Source organism: Ailuropoda melanoleuca, chromosome 10 (genome assembly GCF_002007445.2).
Source record: "Ailuropoda melanoleuca isolate Jingjing chromosome 10, ASM200744v2, whole genome shotgun sequence".
NCBI classification, from domain to species: domain Eukaryota; kingdom Metazoa; phylum Chordata; class Mammalia; order Carnivora; family Ursidae; genus Ailuropoda; species Ailuropoda melanoleuca.
In genome coordinates, this window is record NC_048227.1 from 16,582,287 (window position 1) to 16,600,304 (window position 18,018).

The 18,018-nt window shown below is 49.2% G+C and overlaps 2 protein-coding genes across 2 annotated transcripts; one reads left to right on the forward strand and one right to left on the reverse strand.

The window, feature by feature from the left end:
• The first annotated feature begins 992 nt into the window (after positions 1-992).
• ASPHD1 (aspartate beta-hydroxylase domain containing 1) lies at positions 993-4,627 on the forward strand. Its single transcript, XM_002927350.4, has 3 exons — positions 993-2,086; positions 3,335-3,448; positions 3,983-4,627. The coding sequence occupies exons 1-3, from the start codon at positions 1,207-1,209 to the stop codon at positions 4,090-4,092; spliced, it is 1,104 nt and encodes a 367-aa protein (XP_002927396.1). The 5' UTR covers positions 993-1,206; the 3' UTR covers positions 4,093-4,627.
• Positions 4,385-17,949, reverse strand: KCTD13 (potassium channel tetramerization domain containing 13). Its single transcript, XM_011234870.3, has 6 exons — positions 17,529-17,949; positions 15,829-15,998; positions 7,712-7,801; positions 7,573-7,625; positions 6,915-7,110; positions 4,385-5,184 (listed from the first exon to the last, which is right to left on the reverse strand). The coding sequence occupies exons 1-6, from the start codon at positions 17,770-17,772 to the stop codon at positions 4,948-4,950; spliced, it is 990 nt and encodes a 329-aa protein (XP_011233172.2). The 5' UTR covers positions 17,773-17,949; the 3' UTR covers positions 4,385-4,947.
• Between the last annotated feature and the right edge of the window lie 69 nt (positions 17,950-18,018).

Here is an 18,018-nt window from a genome sequence, read left to right on the forward strand (position 1 = left end):
GGGCTTTCCCCTCCTCCAGAAGAATGGCAAATTTCCACGTTTATGAGAAGTCAAAGGGGCGACAGGCCAAGATCTGGGGAGGAGAGACCCCTTCTCTTACATACATGACCCCGGCCAGCTGCCAGGCAGCTTCAACTTCCCGCCCCCCCCCCGCGGCCTCCCTCGCAACGCCTCTGGGCGCCCTTTTCAGCACCACCAGCTAGCGGACAGCTCTTCCCGGCCCCGCCGGAGCGGCCCGGCCTCCGACGCCGCGGGCGATTGGCTGAAGCCGCCCTCACTATCAATCAGACTCCCAGGGATGGGGGGCTAGCTCTAGTGGAGGCGGAGGGGGGAGGGGAGCCACAGGCCAACTGGTCAAGGGATCAGCAGACCTACGGATGGGCCGCAGTGTCCCTGTCCTCAGTCCGCGAGCGCCGGCCCTGTCCATCAGTCTACGCGCTCGCCCCGCCCCTTGTCTTGCCACGCCCCTCCCCCGGCCCCCGCCCCTTCTTTTCGCAATGCGGGGCGGCTGGAGCTTGGCACAGTGCCCCCTGCGCCCCACGTGGCGCCCCGTCGGGGCGGGGAGGGGAGACAAATCCGGAGACGACCCCCCCCCGGGCTGAGATGCGACTGCCAACTGGGTGGGGGCGGGGGTAGCTAAGCTGAGATGACTGTGGGGAGGGGTGACGTCAGGGTGAGTGGGAGCCAAGGAAGGAACGAGTAGGAGAGAGGGAGAGAGAGAGAGACAGGGAAAGAGAAAGAGAGAGAGACAGAGAGAGGAGACCCGCGGGTCGGGTCGAGCGAGAAGCGAGGGCAGAAGGGGACGAGGGGTTGGAAGGAGAGAGAGAAGCCGCTACGGAGGACAACTGGTTGCGGGCTCCCGGGGCTGCGGGTCCAGGTGGGGTAGGAACTGCTGTCCGGGGAAGCTAGAAGGAAGGGAGGGAGAGCTAAAAGAGGGGCGGGGAGGAGAGGGAGGAGAGAAGAGAGGAGAGGGGAGGACAGAGAGGGTGGGGAAAGGAGAGGCTGAAGGAGAGAAACTGCCGGAAGGAGAAAGGAGAGGGGGTGGGGGGAAAGGAAGAGGAGAGAGTTGAAGGAGAAAGAAGAGGTAGAAGGGGAGAGCGACAGAAGGAAAGAAAGAGAAAGGAGGATTGGGAGGTACTTGGAGGTGAGAAAGAGGGAGATAGAAGGTGAAGAGAAGCCCTCAGGAGAGAGAATCAAGAGTGGGAAATGTGGAGGGGAAACAGCCCAGGGGGTAACCCGGGAGCAGCCACAGAGGAAACCGGTGGAGAACTGGGAGGACAGGGGAACTGGGGTCTGGAAGATGCCCCAGGCCTCCTGGCCAGGGCCTCTCTGCCCATCATGCCTGTGTGGCCATCACCCTTGGCCTCCTCAGCCCTCACCCTGCTCCTTGGAGCCCTCACTTCCCTTTTCCTCTGGTACTGTTACCGCCTGGGCTCCCAAGACACGCAGGCTCTAGGCGCTGGGAGTCAGGCTGGGGGTGTTGGTGGAGGGCCTAGGGGATGCTCTGAGACCGGCAGGCCAAGCCCAGGGAGCTCTGGGGAGCCTGGGGACGGACCCAGGGCAGAAGGCCTAGTGAGCCGTCGCCTGCGGGCCTACGCCAGGCGCTACTCCTGGGCGGGCATGGGTAGGGTGAGGCGGGCAGCTCAAGGTGGCCCAGGCCCTGGGGGAGGGCCAGGGGTCCTGGGCATTCAGCGCCCAGGCCTGCTTTTTTTGCCAGACCTGCCCTCAGCCCCCTTCGTGCCACGGGATGCCCAGCGGCATGACGTGGAGCTCCTGGAGAGCAGCTTCCCTGCCATTTTGCGGGACTTTGGGGCTGTGAGTTGGGACTTCTCAGGGACTACTCCTCTGCCTCGGGGCTGGTCCCCGCCCCTGGCCCCTGGGTGCTACCAGCTCCTGCTGTACCAAGCAGGCCGGTGCCAACCCAGCAACTGCCGCCGGTGCCCAGGGGCCTATCGGGCACTGAGGGGCCTGCGGAGCTTTATGAGTGCCAACACCTTCGGCAATGCTGGCTTTTCTGTCCTCCTGCCTGGGGCCCGGCTTGAGGGTCGCTGTGGGCCCACCAATGCCCGGGTCAGATGCCATCTGGGTAAGTAGATGCTGCCTACAGACAACCTCCTTGCCTCCACGATCCCTCCTCCAGACTTTCCTCTCTGCTCCTGTCTACACTGTGCTTCTGATCATGCCTCTCTTCTCAGAAATCTTCCCTGACTCCCTGTTGCCCACAGCAGCATTTCCTAAGCTTCGATGACCTGTCAACCATCTTCATAAGCTTTGCCATTGTCATTTACCACCTGGACTATGCTTCCTGGTACTGATTCCCCTTACATTTTGTTTCACTCATCTGTTTAAAAGGAATCTTTATAGAACAATGATAATCAGTATTACTTGCACTAGATAGAAAGTACTCATAAAAAAAAACTAAAAAAAAAAGCTTTAAAAATTCTAGCTAAATACTCTAGTCTGAGACTGAAGCCTACCCTCTCTTCCTTTAGAAGGGAGCGGTGTTAGTGGGGTATTAAAGCTATGGTAGCACCAACCTGAGATTCCCTTCTTCATTTTCTGAAAACTGAGAGAAAATGAAAAGGAAACAATTTTGTTATTTAATGTGGGGTTATTTAGAACCTTGTGTTGCCTAAAATCATTTCCTGTGCCACTAGTTTGATGTGTCCTCCATTTCAAAGCACACTGGCCTCAGGATCAAGTCCAGATTCTTTCTCTCCTTATTTCCCACCTGTTCCCTTCCTCCCCTTCCCTCCCACCATGCATCAAATCAGGAGAGCCTTCTGGCTGATTCTGGCAGATGCCACACTCATGCGATCCTCAGCCCAGAATGTCTTTCCCCTTATCACCTATTACCTCCTGGAAAACTCCTACTCGGCCTTCAGGGCTCCCACTTTCAAGTGCCACACCTGCTCTGGGAGGTCTTCCTATTCCCCATCATTTGAGTTGGCTGCTCAGTTTCCTCACAACACTTTACTCTGTTGTGGTCCTTGAGCCAAAATGGATCCATTAGTTTTATACTAATGAGGGCCGAGCACATAGTAGGTAGGTTCTTGAGCTAAACTGGCAGAAGCCCAGGAAGAGATGCCATTTCCTCCAGGAAGCCTTCCCTTTCCTTTGGAACAAGTAGATTGTGCTTTGCACTGCCTTTCCCCTATCTCCCAGCACTTCTTTCATCCGGTACTGTATTGTAATTACATGTGGGACACCTTCCAGAGAGCAAGGAGGGACACCACGTGGGGCATTTTAAGACCTTCAAACTGCTTTTTGACTGAATGGGGTGGGCCCCTTTGATGGAGGCAGGGGTGTTGGATGCCTGGGTCTCTTTCCACAGGCCTCAAGATTCCTCCTGGCTGTGAGCTGGTGGTCGGGGGCGAGCCCCAGTGCTGGGCTGAGGGGCACTGTCTACTGGTGGATGACTCCTTCCTGCACACAGTGGCTCATAACGGTAATGGGCTCCCGTTCTGCTAGGAGGAATGAGAGACTGAGTGAAGGGGAATAGATTAGAGGCTGCGGAATCAAGCCCAACTGGCTCCCTGTCCTAGCACTACCATTTTTCCAGCTGCATGACCTTGAACAAGTCATAGAACTTTCCCCAACACCTGTGAAGTGGGGCAATCACCTTCTTCATAGGTGACTGCAGGGATTAAATGAGGTCACGGAGGTGCACAGCAAAGTGGTTAACAAGACCCTGGGCCTGAACTACCCAGGTTCCTGTCCTTCCTCTGGCACTTATTAGCTGTGTGACCTTGGGCAAATCATTTAACCTCTTTGTGCCTCAGTTACTTCGTATAAAATGGGAATAATCGTTGTACTGACTTGCAGTTTGTTTTGATGATTAAGAATTAACACCTATAAGGGGTTAGAACAGAGCCTGGCACTTAATTACAAAGTGTTAGCTGTTATGAGTATGTGGTGGGTGCTCTGGCAGATAAGTAGTTAACGTCAGTCCCTCTCTTGTCTCCATCCCCATGTGCCCTAGGCTCCCCCGAAGATGGGCCTCGAGTGGTCTTCATCGTGGACCTTTGGCACCCCAATGTGGCCGGAGCCGAGCGCCAGGCCCTTGACTTTGTCTTCGCACCAGACCCTTGAAGACATCTGGGCTGGAGAGGTGCTGCACTCAGGGATAGCTTGAGTGGCAGCCAGGACCTCCTCTCTGCCGCAGGGGGTGGGATGGGGCTGAGGGTGGGAACTGGCCAGCCTACACTGAAATACAGATTTTAAGTCCTCTCCTAACTCCTGACTACCTTCTTCCAGCTACCAGCCCAGTTAAAGGCTTGGGGCGGGTACTCCTGTCCTCTCCTAGCCAAATAGCCAAGTACCTCCTTAACACAAGCCATCTCCTTGACCCTCTGCCCCAGAGCCAGCACCAGACCCTCAACTCAACTTTATTCCAATAATTTAATAGAAAATTAAAATAAATAATATGAAATAGGTTGAGAAGATGGCTGAGCTGGTGCAAGCCCAGGACAGCCTAGTACAAAGTTAAAGGGGTGGGGGGACTGGTGGGGGAAGGAGGAGGGAGGGAAAGTACCCTGCACAATGGTGGGGAGGCGGCTCAGAACATGGTGGGTGTCAGTAAGGGCTGGCTTGACACTTTGGCATGTATGATGTACTAAAAAAAAAAGAGAAAGAGAAAAAGGGAATTCTAAATCATTCTAAACCGGCTGGTGTGGGAAGATAGCAGGACAAGGATGGGAGGAGGCAACAAATGCAGGCCTTCTGAAGGGTTCTGACTGATGGAAGGGGCTGGAATGTACCGTGCTGTTAGCAGGGAGGTGGGAATGAACGGAAGAGGGCTATAGTGAACTGTACCATGCAACGAAGGGACAGAAGGTGGACCCACGACTTGGCCAGCAAAGCCGGGGCAAAGGTCTGGGAAGGGGAGGGAAAGAGAGAGGAACTGCGCTCCAGTGGCAGGAGGAAAAGAGAGAGAAAGGTCAAAGGTCAGTCCTTGAAGACAATCTGTTGGCCATGAGGACGCTCGTCGTGCGTGATGTGGCGCCGGACATGGATCCTGCGGACACGGTGCTCTCGGTTCTCCTCATCCTCCCCTCGGCCTGCCCCACCACCTCCGGCTGCACCCCCTGTGGCCTCCAGGAGGGCTGGGTCTGGGCCCCGGGGAGTCTCGTAGATCAGGATGTTCAAGGTCTCCTCAAAGATCCGGGCCTCTGGGAATTCCACCTGCAAAAGGCCAGCAAGCCCCAGCTCCTACCCTCTGGTGCAGGTACACAGACAGCCCCTACCGCAGCCTCTCCCACACCGGCACACCCCCTGGCCTTCGCAAGCACACGTTCTTTGGCCTGGACTAGCTCTCCTCTTGGCAAATTCTTTACTCAGCGAAGTCATACTTATCCTTCAGCTCTGAAGTCAGGCAAGTTACTTGTTTTCTCTCCTTTGCTGCCAAGTCTCTTGGTATGTTCTCTCATTTGACAAATACTTACTGAGTGACAGCACCGTCCCAGGTGTGGTTCTAGGCACTGGGAATATAGCAGTGAACTAAACGAAGTTCCTGTCTGCAGGAAGCTTACATTCTAGGGGAGGACCCGGACATACGTGTAATCAAATATCAACTCCCAGACGGTGATGTTACAGGAAAAAATACAGCAGAAAAAAGGGGGTGGGGAGGGTCATAGCCACGAATGTTACAACTTCAGAGAGGGCGTTCAGAGAAGGCCTCGTTGAAAGGGTAACACTCAACCAACAGTCAGAGGATGCGGTAAGGAGCCAGGTGGGTAAGTAGAGAAAGGGCAACAGCAAAGTTAATAGCCTCGAAGCAGGTGTGCACTTAGTACAGTATTTGAAGACAGCAGGAGGGAAGCAGAGTGGAGAGAGAGTAGAAAGGGGTGAAGCGAGGAGGTGTTGGAGAGGGACAGAGGAGGTGCCGTGTGGCCTGGAGGACAGTGCTAACTTAACTATTAACAAGCTGCATTGTCATTACTGGTTTATCTTCCTGTCTTCCCAGTTCCAGCGGAAACTTCTTGGAAGCTGGGTCATTCATTCATTCATGCATGCATTCGATAAATGCTTCCTAGCTTCCACTGTGTGATAAGCGCCTGTCTACTGCTAGAGAGATAGGAAGAGAAGCTAGAGCCCTGCCCTCAACGAGCTAACCCCTTGCTGCCGCTGTGACACCCTCCTGCCCGCTGCAGACTAAGAAGGAAGTATGACCCACTTTGGGGTTGGGAGGGGTTGAAAGGTCATGAGTGAAGGTGTCCCAAAGAAAGCTGTGCTTAGCTTGTGTCCTAAAGACTGAGCACAAGTTCATCAGGCAGATGGGGATGGGGAAAAGTCCAAGAAGAGGGACCAGAGTGTGCAAAGGTGGGGAGGTATGAAATAGCATTGGAGGCTCAGAGATGTGTGTATCTGAGGCACTTCCCTCATATCAAGGTCAGAAGGGAGCAGATGGCACAACCGAGGGGTGGTGCTTTACTGGGCCTTTCGTTCACCTGGATTCCAGGCCTGGCGCCTCGTGCAGAGGAGGTGCTCGGGAATATCTGCCGATGACTGCCGTGTGAATACGCAGGACTTACAAACTCAGTGTGTTCTAAGAGACCCGTGTGTTCTACGGTCCTGAGGTTTTAAGAATCTATTTTGGGCCACGGACCCTTCGGACATTCTAAGAAATATGGTCCTTTTATATGGAGAAACCACGTACACATTCCCGAACCTGCATACCACTTCAAGACTGCCTTGAGACCCAAATGGGCTACGTGAAGAATCCCACTCTAATCCAACACCCTCATTTCATGGAGGAACAGAGACCCCCAGGAGGAAGGTGACTTGCCCAAGGTTACATGAGACCCCGGAACTTGGAACTGCACCTCCTGACTCCCAGGACTTGCCACTGGCCGGGGTCCTGGGGCTGCCCACCACCACGGCCCTCCCTGACCAGGCCCTGAACCCCTTCTGACCTTGGTCTGCTTCTTCTCCGTGGCATAGACAATGGAGGTGCAGCACACCTCGGCGATTTTGCGGCCCTGCCCGTAGAAGGACCAGCAGCAGATCTCGTCCCCCAGGACATCCTTAAGGAAAAGCAGCCGCCCGTGGAAGCGCAGGGCCAGTTTGTCAAACAGCTCAATGTTCTTAAGGAGGTTGTCATCTGAAGTGCTGAGGACCAGGGGGCCAGGAGGCCTTAGCACCCTGGCTTCCTTCCCTCTGCACCCCACCCCCACTTCCCCCNGGACACCAGGCAAGTTCCTTCACCTCTTGGTGCCTCAGTTCCCTCATCTGTCAAATGGAGATAGTACTACCTCGAACAACCGTGAGGATTATGGGAGTTAAGGTGTGTAAAGCACGAAAGCAATGTCTGTTGTGGAAATGCCCTTCGTAATGCTACCCACTCTCATCCAATCCTCACCCCAACAGTTTGCAGGTCAGCCCACTGAACCTCCAGGGTGAAAAGGACCTGCCCAAAGCACTCGGGGCTGGATTCTGCATCCCGACAGGCATTCTGTCCCTCTGGGCGGCCCCGGCCCCCTCACCCTGGGTGGGCTCACCCAGGACCCCATCATCGGGACTGTGCCTGAGCCCGCCCCCTCCCCAGGGCACCTCCCCACCCCAGGCCGTCACCTGGTGTAGGAGTACTTGTTGTTACTGCGGTTGTGCAGGAGCTTCACCACGGGCTGTGGGGGAGAGCACGGACAAGGGTGGGGGTCAGGCTGCAGGGAGAGGCCCCCCGCCTCCACCCTCCAGGGCTCAGGGGCCTCACCTTGGAGGTGCTGGCCAGGAGCTGCTGCTCCTCCCGGGGAGATGTCACCGTGGGGACGAGGCACAGCGGGGACAGGTTCTCCCTTTTTTGCTGGAGAAGAAGCGGAAGGTGGTTAACAGCACAACCAGAGGTCACTCACTCCCCCACTTAAAAGCCGTCCAAAGCTGCTTGTTGCCTTAGGGGGAAAATCCAGACTCAGTGGTCCACAGAGCTCTGCGGGATCCAACCTGTCTGATCTCGTCTCGACCACTCTCCCTTGCTTGCTGGGCCTCAGCCTCACCCACGGCCTGTTCCTTGTGCCCACCCAGCCCTTTGCTGTTCCCACTGCCTGGAATGGTCGACACTGCTGTGTGCTCGGCTGGCCCCTTCATGCCATTCAGATAACTCAAAACAGTACCCCTCAGAGAGTGCTGGTCCGTCTCCTAAAGCTCCCTGACTAAAACAGCTTCCTCCAACTCCTTTACACATTAGCAGCTCATTTTTCACGGCACTGAGTTCCTCACATTTTCTCGTATGTTTACTTCTGATCTGTCTCTTCTCACCTAGGGAGTGCCTAGTATACAGTGGATGCTCAGAGTCTGTTAATAAATGAACCTGAGATGAGGTCTGAGGCAGAACCAGATACATGGGCTTCTTTCCTCTTTTCTGTCTTCCAGAATCTTTATGCCAAAACCCCTTTCACCTCTCTCAACAAGATCTTTTTCTCAACCAGAAATTCCAGATTTTTTATTTATTTATTTTTTTTTGAGAAACTCATAAGACCTTTTCTAACATTAGGGACACCTGGGTGGCTCAGTCAGTTAAGCATCTGCCTTCAGCTCAGGTCACCATCCCAGGGTCCTGCAATAGGGTCCTGTATCGGCTCCTTGCTCAGCAGGGAGCCTGCTTCTTCCTCTGCCTGCTGATCCCCCTACTTGTGTGCGCACTCTCTCTGATAAATAATACATAAATAAATAAATAAATAAATAAATAAATAAATAAATAAATAAAATCTTTTAAAAAAAAGACCTTTTCTAACATTAATATGGGAGAATAAAAGTCTACTATTACTTAGGTCAATTTTTAAAAAGAACCAAGAGGAAGGACTGATGCCATCTTGTATTAAGATATCCTATAAAGCCATACTAATGAAAACAGTGTGGTTTTGGTTTTGGGGAACAAACACAAAACCAATGGAACACAAAAAAGAGTTTGGAAGCAGTCTGATGTATATATGAGAACTGATATTTATAAAGGGGACACCACATATCAGTGGGTAAGTATGGAGTGTGTATTGGTTATTGCTGTGTAATAAACTATCCCCAAGCTTACCAGCTTAAAGCAACAATAAATATTTATTATCTCAGTTTCTGTGGGTTAGGAATTCAGGAGTGCCCTAGCTGGGTCGTTTTGGCATAGGGGTCTGTCTTGACATTGTAGCCAAGTCAGCCAGTGCTGCAGGAGTCTGAAGGCATGTCTGGGTCTGGAGGATTTGTGTCTGAGAAAGCTTATTCACATGGCTGGCAAGTTCGTGCTGGCTATCTGCAGGAAACATCAGACTCCGGTCATCTGGACCTCTCCATTGGGTTGCTTGAGTGTCCTCGCAACATGGCAGCTGGCTTCTCCAGAGCAAATAATCCGAGACAGCAAGGTGGAGGCTTCCATGTCTTTTATGACCTGGTTTTGTCAGCCCTGTTCCGTGTGAAAGGGGACTACACGAACGAATGAATACTAGGGAATAAGAATCATTGGGGACTGCCTTGGAGGCTGGCTCCACAGGCCACCTTCTGGCCCCTTTGCTTCAAATTCTTCCCATTGAAAAGCATACTCACCCGCTTCCAAAATTGTCGCATCCCATTACAGCATCAGCTTAAAGTACAGAATCCGGTCACCTAAGTCAGTCCAGGTGGGGATGAGGCTCCATGGGTGTAGCTCCTTAACTCTAGCTCCTTACGTACATTTCTTCTTGATCTGAAGACATGTGAACTAAAGACCCAAATTCTCTCTCCCATATACCTCCCATATACGCAGTGGTGGAACAGGCATTAGGATAATCGGGGGGGACTCTTGTTCAAAAGGTTTGGGGGGAGGTAGGTGGCATACAAAAGTCACTGCTTCACAGAAAATTCTGCAATCCAGCATCTCTGATGCCTACTCTTGCCAGAAATGATTCTTCATGGCTCTTGCCTCTGCCCTGAATCATCCTTCCTTTTCCATGAAAGACAGTCCTTGCTTGCAGCTCCATGGTTTCCTGACTGTAGAGCTTTGGGGGCCCAAAAGCCTCTTCTCTTGAACGGTCTTTGTCATTTTGCTCCAAGCTGGCAGTGTTTCTGCCAATGTAATTCTTGTAAAAACTTAATGGGTAGATATTCATTGAGTCTTGGGATTCAGTTCATTGGACAGATGTCACACCCACAAATCTTTGTGAGACACGCTCTCCTCTACTTTGGGCATGTGCTGAGACTGCTGAGGGGCACCACCCTCCAGCTTCTTAGAAGCACTGTTGTTTGATCAACAGTGCTCCGAGGCATCTTCTGGGATATTTCTGAAGTCTTAACAAAGACTTTTACAATCCCATCCTCGGCTTCATCTTTAGACTATGTTTTACTGAGAATGCCCTGTATTTGATCATTGCTAGAAAACCATTTGTAAGTTGTAACATCATGTGTTATCTGGAAAGGCTGGGACTTCTCAAACCCAGTAATTCCTGCCTCCTTGTTTGTTTTCCCTCTTGCTTACCCTCTCCTCTTCTATTTTACTATCAGCAACAAGAAACCCGGTGGCCCCTTCAACATTCTTTCTGGAAACCTCTTTAACTACATCACCCAGTTCATTAGGTACATTTTCTACTTTCTACATTACCGTAGGAGACAGTGTTGCCAAAATCCTGCTTCTACATGACAATGGTTCCCTTTGCACCGGTTTCCAGTAACATCCACACACACACACCCCCCAGCCTCCTCTGAGGTCATTGGGCTTCCACGAACAGACCCTTTGAAACTCTTCAGGCTTTTATTAACATTCTCCTCAAAGTCCTGCCAACTGGTGCCCATTTCCCAGTTCTAAAGCCACTCCTATGTTTTAGGCTGTTACCACAGAACCCTACTCTGTTTTCCTTTGCTGGGTAACAAACTACTACAAATTTAGCAGCTTAAAACAATAAACATTTATTATCGCATATAGTTTCGTGAGTTGGGAACCTGAGCTTGGTTAGTTGGGTGGTCTGGACCAGGGTCTCTTATGAAGTTGGGAGTCCAGATGTTGGCCTGGGCTGTAGTTATCTGGAGACTTGATTGGGCCTAGAGAATCCGCTTGAGATAGTTCACCCATATGGCTGGGAGTCTGTGCTGGCTATTGACAGGGGGCTTCCGTCCTTCACCAAGTAAACTCTCCCTTGGGCTGATTGGGTATCTTCATGCGGCAGCTGGTTTCCCCCAGAGTGATCCCAGACAGAGGCACAAACTGCAATGTCTTTCATGACCTAGCTTTGGAAGTCACACAGTATCACTTCCGCAGTATCCTACTGGTTACATAGGTTAGCTCTATTCAGTGTGGGAGGGGACTATACAAAGAGCCTGAATGAGGAGGAAGCAAGAATTGCTGGTGGCTATCTTGGACACTGGCTACCACAGAATGTTTAGTAGACAGCACTGGAAAAACTAGCTCACTCTCTGGAGGACAAAAAAATCTTTAAATCCCTTCATAATTCACATTTATAACAGTGACTTCCATTTAGATTAAAAGACCCATATATGAAAGCTAAAACTGTCAAGCTCATAAAAGATGTAGACAGAATGGAAAAAAAAAACCTTTTTAAACAAGACTCTACAAGGATATACCATTAGGAAAAAAAGAAAAAGAAAAAGAAAGAAAGAAAGAAAGAAAGAAAGAAAGAAAGAAAGAAAGAAAGAACAGAGGAACTTGACATTAAAATCAAGATTTTCTCCAGTTGACAATGGAAACTGTGACTTTATAAATAATCCCAGGTAATAACACTGAAGGAATGACAATTATAATTACAACCCTAATGAAATTATTGATTCAGGTAAGGACTCTCAATTGGTGTGTGGTTGATAGGGAACTGCCACTCACACAGTGCCTAAACAACACCACACAAATTACTTTATGACTGGCAACAAGGAAGTGTAACTATAACGGAGGGATCCAATCATCATCACCTGAATCTAGGGGCAATTCTGAGCATTACTAATGATGGGTCATATTAGCAATATTATGGATCTCTCAGTACAACACAACATGAAATATGTAAAAGTACCTAAAAATGTATTCTAATTAAAATGTTTAGTATCAAGCCTTTAAATCTACTGTTGGGGGGCGCCTGGGTGGCTCAGTCGTTAAGCGTCTGCCTTCGGCTCAGGGCGTGTCCCGGCGTTCTGGGATTGAGCCCCATATCGGGCTCCTCTGCTGGGAGCCTGCTTCTTCCTCTCCCACTCCCCTGCTTGTGTTCCCTCTCTCGCTGGCTTTCTCTCTCTCTCTCTCTCAAATAAATAAATAAAATCTTTAAAAAAAAATAATAAAATAGGGGCGCCTGGGTGGCACAGCGGTTGGGCGTCTGCCTTCGGCTCAGGGCGTGATCCCGGCGTTGTGGGATCGAGCCCCACATCAGGCTCCTCCACTATGAGCCTGCTTCTTCCTCTCCTACTCCCCCTGCTTGTGTTCCCTCTCTCGCTGGCTGTCTCTATCTCTGTCAAATAAATAAATAAAATCTTTAAAAAAAAAAATAAATAAAAATAAAAAAATAAAAAAAATAATAAAATAAATCTACTGTTGGAGCGCCTGGCTGGCTCAGCTGGAAGAGCATGTGACTCCTGATCTTAGGTTGTGAGTTTGAGCCCCACATTGGGTGCAGAGATTACTAAAATAAACAAACAAACAAACTTAAAAAAAAAAAAAAACTACTGTCTCGTTTACAGAAAACTCAGAACAGGGTATAGTACCAAACCAAATGACACCAAAAGGAAACAATCAGGTGAATTTGGAAAGTGGGTCATTGTGCAGGACAACTGGTGGTCTCTTTTAACAAGTCAGCCATGAGCAAAAAAGGGATGGTTTGGGGTTGGAAGAGATTTAAAGAACATAATAACCAGATGTAATGCAAGGATCCAGACTGGGTCCTGGTTTAGATGAACCAGTTATAAAAGATGTTTCTGGAACAAATGCAGAAATTTGTGTATACTCTGGATGTTAGATAAGAAGAAATTTTATTGACACGGAAAGATGGCAATTATTAACAAATAAAAAAAAGCAAATTACAAAACAGCACATATAGCACGATCATATATATTTTGGCAAATACGCAAACACACACACACACACACACACACACACACACCTGGAAGGATATTTGGAGCTTTTATTTTTTTGATTATCTGTGTTTTCTAAATTTCTACAATACATGTATATACTGCTTTGGAAATAATAAGTAGTTATTTATAATTAAAAAAATCAAGGATTTCTATTCAACAAAAGATGCCACAGACAGGTGACATTTTAAGAGAAAATACTGGCGACAACTAAAACTGACTAGAAATTATCTGAAACAGACTTTCTCAACTAGGATTCCTCACCTGACTCTCAAAATCCAGCAAATAAATAATTTGAGTACCTATTTTCTCAACTTTTCCGAGGACGGTAGGCAAATAGTACCTCTAGAGGCATATGAGGAAAGTAAATTCATTGTGTACAATACATGCTTTAGGGTTTAATTCTCCCTAGGAACTAAACTAAAATATGCAAGGATCTTCTGCAAAGCAACAAGAAAAAGATAGGAAACTCAGTAGAAAATTTGGTAAAGAATATGAATAGGCAATTCACAGAAGGGGAAACCACAAAAGCGAGTAAGCACATGAAAAAAGATGCTCAATCTCATTAGTAATTAGAGGCATGCAAATTAAAATGAGATCACTCTATACCAATCAGACTGGCAAAATTAGAACACTGGCTGATGCCATGTGTTGCTGAGAACATGCAGAAATAGGATCCCTTACGTACTGCTGATCAAGACTATAAAGTGCTACAGTCATTCGGGAGAGTAATCTGACGATACTTGCTGAAATTCATTTGTATGTGTTCTGGGCCCCTGCAATTCCACTCCCAGCTACAAACATGAGAAACCCTGGCCTACGATCCACAAGGGCACATGTATAAGGATGCTGATGGTGGCAGGTGGCACCGTTTGCACGGGAAGGATGGTGGAGGCAATCTAGGTAGGTCTCCAACCTCAGGGGAAGGTATAAATAAAACATGGTGAACACACGCCATAGATTCTTGTGCAGTAGTTAGAAGCAAAGAACTAAATGTACAGACAGCAGCATGAACAGATCTTGAAAGAAGTGAATTAAGAAACAAAACACACAATCCATAGCTCAATGCCATTTATGGAAATTTAAAATGAGTACATATACAAAATGAAGCTTTTAGCTTTTCAAGGGTACAAACATAATCCAAGTATATGTATCAAAACATTAGAATTGGAGGGGTACCTATGGGTAAAAGGGAAGTGGGCAAAGGGCTGGGAATTAAGGGGAAAAATAAAAAGAGAAAACACTTGTAGAGAACAATGATGATTAAGTACCACACACTGAGGAGTATGATGAATTCAATTCTCTATATCTGAATCTTAAAAACCAAAACCAAAACCCCCAACTGAACAAGCAAACTCTGAGTGGGGTGAGGATGGGAACGGTATCAGGGAAACCTGGAAAGGAGGCAACCGGAACAGAGGAAAAAGCGCTGCACCTGGGAGTCAGATAACCTGGGGCTGAATCCGAGCTCTGCGGCTTACTGGCTGGCTCTTTGACCTTGGATGCATCCCCAACCTCCTGCCTATGTATCGAGCAGGAGTACAAGATGTACACAAAAGCAGATAGCAGAATCACTCCCAACACACAGTGGGTGTGAGGTAACACTGGATAAATGTACAACTACAGAGCAGGAGCCCACTTTCAAGATCATCTAGTTCAATGGTTTTCCAACTGCAAGTGATGACCCATTGATGGGTCCTGAAATAAGTTTAATGAGTCCCAAAGAGCATTCAAAAGAAAGAAAACAATATAGCAGTGTGTATTTCACTAAATGTATCATTTTATAAAACTCTTACTTAAGTTATACATATGTGAGTATAAGATGCATTTTTTTCCTATGGGATGCAGTTTGAAAAACATGGATATTGCAAGAACCAATAAGTATTCACCGAGACAACAGAAAGTTGTTCATAGTTGCCACTTTTTAATAAATAAAAGGCATCAAAAAAGAAACTCATAATCTCCTATTAATATTGTATCATAAAAGAAAGGACATTTTTAACATTGTAAAAATAGAACAGAATAAAGGGATTTATGTAAAACTCATTACACTGCACCTATTTTTCTTGTTTCCCTATCTTTTGGAACAGGAGGACAGAATGCCAGAGGTAGGAAATGACTCAATCAAGGTCAGTCAGCTGTGGTAGAGGGGACACTTAACCCACAGGTCCTGGCTGTGCTTTCTAAGCTCCTCTTCTCAGAACCTTAAGAGATCCACAGAAGAGTAGCCCAGCAGTTGGGGCTGTGGAATCCCCAACCTGTTTTATTGGGAGCAGCTCTGCTTCTAAGATTTCATTGCTAAAAAAAAAAAAGTTAAAAAAAAAAAAAACGAAAACAAATAAACAAACAAAAAACCTGGCTAGGGGTGGAATGCTGCCTCCCAGCGTAGGACCAAAACACGGAGGTCATAATATTCTCATTTAAATTTAGATTCCCCCCCCCCTCATGGCACAGGGAGTTATTTAAGATTTCTGAGCAGAGGGGAGAATAGATTTCGACTGTGTTTAAGGATCATCACTCGGGTGGTAGTATGATTGCCAGATTAGCCAGGGAGGAAGAGCAAGGAGAGAGCAGTCATTTAACTACTGCAACAGTCCTGGCATGAGGCGGTGAGGGAGGTCCTTCTTGAGGCAGCAGGGATACACAGGAAGGCACCCCCAAATCTTCTGCGGTCATGGCTAGTCACAGCCAGGCCACAGGCAGCCTCTCCAGACACCCCACATGACTCCCCTCTATTTTTTAATGTCCCAGTATCTAACTGCTTGGGCAGCTCTCCAGAGACATGGGCATAGGGTGGGACCCAGGGCCCCTCACCTGCAATGCTAGTTGGCAGTCCTCAATCAGGCCCTGTACCAGGTAGTAGCGTGCTTCGCCTAGTAGCTCCCCCAGTTCTCTGGTACTCTCAGGCAGTGGCACGGACCCATCCCGCAGGTAGTTGAGGATTGTACCAAAGTGGCGGCCGCTCCGGTCAATCAGCACCCAACCTGGTGGAATGGAGAGAGGCAGGAGGAAGAATGGCTTTGCAGGGGGCCCTGGAGCTACTAAATTTTTATGAAAAACAGATTCCAAAGCTACAAGTCTGAATACTGATCTGTCTCAAACCTCTGCCATCTCCAAGAAAATCCCTTTAAAACATATCCAGTGAGGGGCGCCTGGGTGGCACAGCGGTTAGGCGTCTGCCTTCGGCTCAGGGCGTGATCCCAGTGTTGTGGGATCGAGCCCCACATCAGTCCTCTGCTATGAGCCTGCTTCTTCCTCTCCCACTCCCTCTGCTTGGTGTTCCCTCTCTCTCTGGCTGTCTCTATCTCTGTCAAATAAATAAATAAAATCCTTTAAAAAAAAAAAAACAAACATATCCAGTGAGTTCTCCCATAGACACTTTTTAACACTCGTAGACACAGAGAATTCATTCCCTTCCAAATCTGTTCTACATTGAAAAAAGTTCCCACCATGAGAAAATTACAGATTACCTTATCAAAAACTCTAAACTTTTGTATTAATTCTGACCATCCTTTTTAATTAAAATATCTACCCCACCCTCCAGTTCGCTACCATTTTAACCTTTATATTATTCACAGAACTTATTACTATCTGCAATTACATGTATTTTTTGTATGTGTATTTACTTATTATTTTCCCCCTGTCCCTATAAAAAAAGTGAAGTTCCTAAGACTAACCTTGTCTGATTCATTTACCAAAGTATCTCTGGCACTAACCGGCACTTTACAAATACTTGAATAAATAAGTAAATTCTTCAACTTCAGATATTTAAAGACCGAACTCCACCACCCAAATTTTAATTTTCTTGCTCTTACAATCCTTGTTATACCGTCTCTGAATACCTTCCCCCACCCTCACAAAAACTTTACAGTTTCACCTGGGCATGTGTGTCCCAACCCTGAAAGCAACACTCCACGAAGGTTAGGTTCACCTGCCAAAGAGAACTGTCCACCCTCCTCTCTGGTGTCCATGGCAAACCCCAAAACAGACTTTTCCTACAATCTGCATTTACAGATGGATCCCTAGAACGTACAGGAACCTGTGCTAGAGGGACACAGAAACAGACAACTCCTCCAGGTTGCTTGTTAGCAGTGCTGAGGTAGAGAGGCAAACATTAAGGCTGGGCAGTTGGAAGGAACATGAAGGTTGCCTGGAAGGATGCTGCTGACAGCAGGGCTGATTCCCAAGTCATATGAACTGAGGAATAAAGGGTGGGAGAACTGGAGGGGCCTGGTAATAAAAATTCTGAAGTGACATGTTGAATTACTTACCACAGCGCCTGTTGGAGGGGGGCGTGTGATGTTCCATAAATGTTGATTATTGCTGGGGGTAAAGGACTGAGAGAGGAGGGGATTTATGAATGAGAAAGGGGCGAAGAGACGGGACTCGGGGCTGGAGGGAGGTGAAATGAGCTGACTGGACGGTTGAGAGAGGGTATGGGGAGACTGGGCGAAGGAAGGCGGACGCGGATCTGGAGGATGGAGGAGCACACAAGCGAGGGTGGCGCGGCATACCTCCCGCGTCGGTGAGCACCTCCGCGCGGCCGCTGAACATGGCCTTGAGCATGGTGTCCTGTCCCGTGAGGGTGCGCAGAGTGGTGTAGTGCAGCGAGCCGCCCACGTTCAGCTTCACGTACTTGCTGTTCGGGGTCAGTGGCTTGAGACCGTAAGCGGCGGAACCAGGCTCGAGACCCGAGGGCTTAGAGGCTTCGACGGACGGGGCCTCGGCCATCGCCGGGCCCGAGGCCTCGGCCGACATACCAGGGAGTGGCGGCGGACGGCGATCCTAGGCTCTCTCCGCACCCTTCGGCGGCTCCCAAAGACCCCGAGACCCGAGCCCTCGGGCCAGACCGCCGGGCTCGCACGCCCACACGCCACCGCTACTCAGCTGCACTGGCCCTCAGCCCCATCGCGCCGACGCCGCCCGGAAGCCGGGGCCGAGTAGCTGCGCAGGCGCGCCAAGGTCCCGCCCCCGACCTCGCGCGCCGGCGGTGCGGAGCATGCG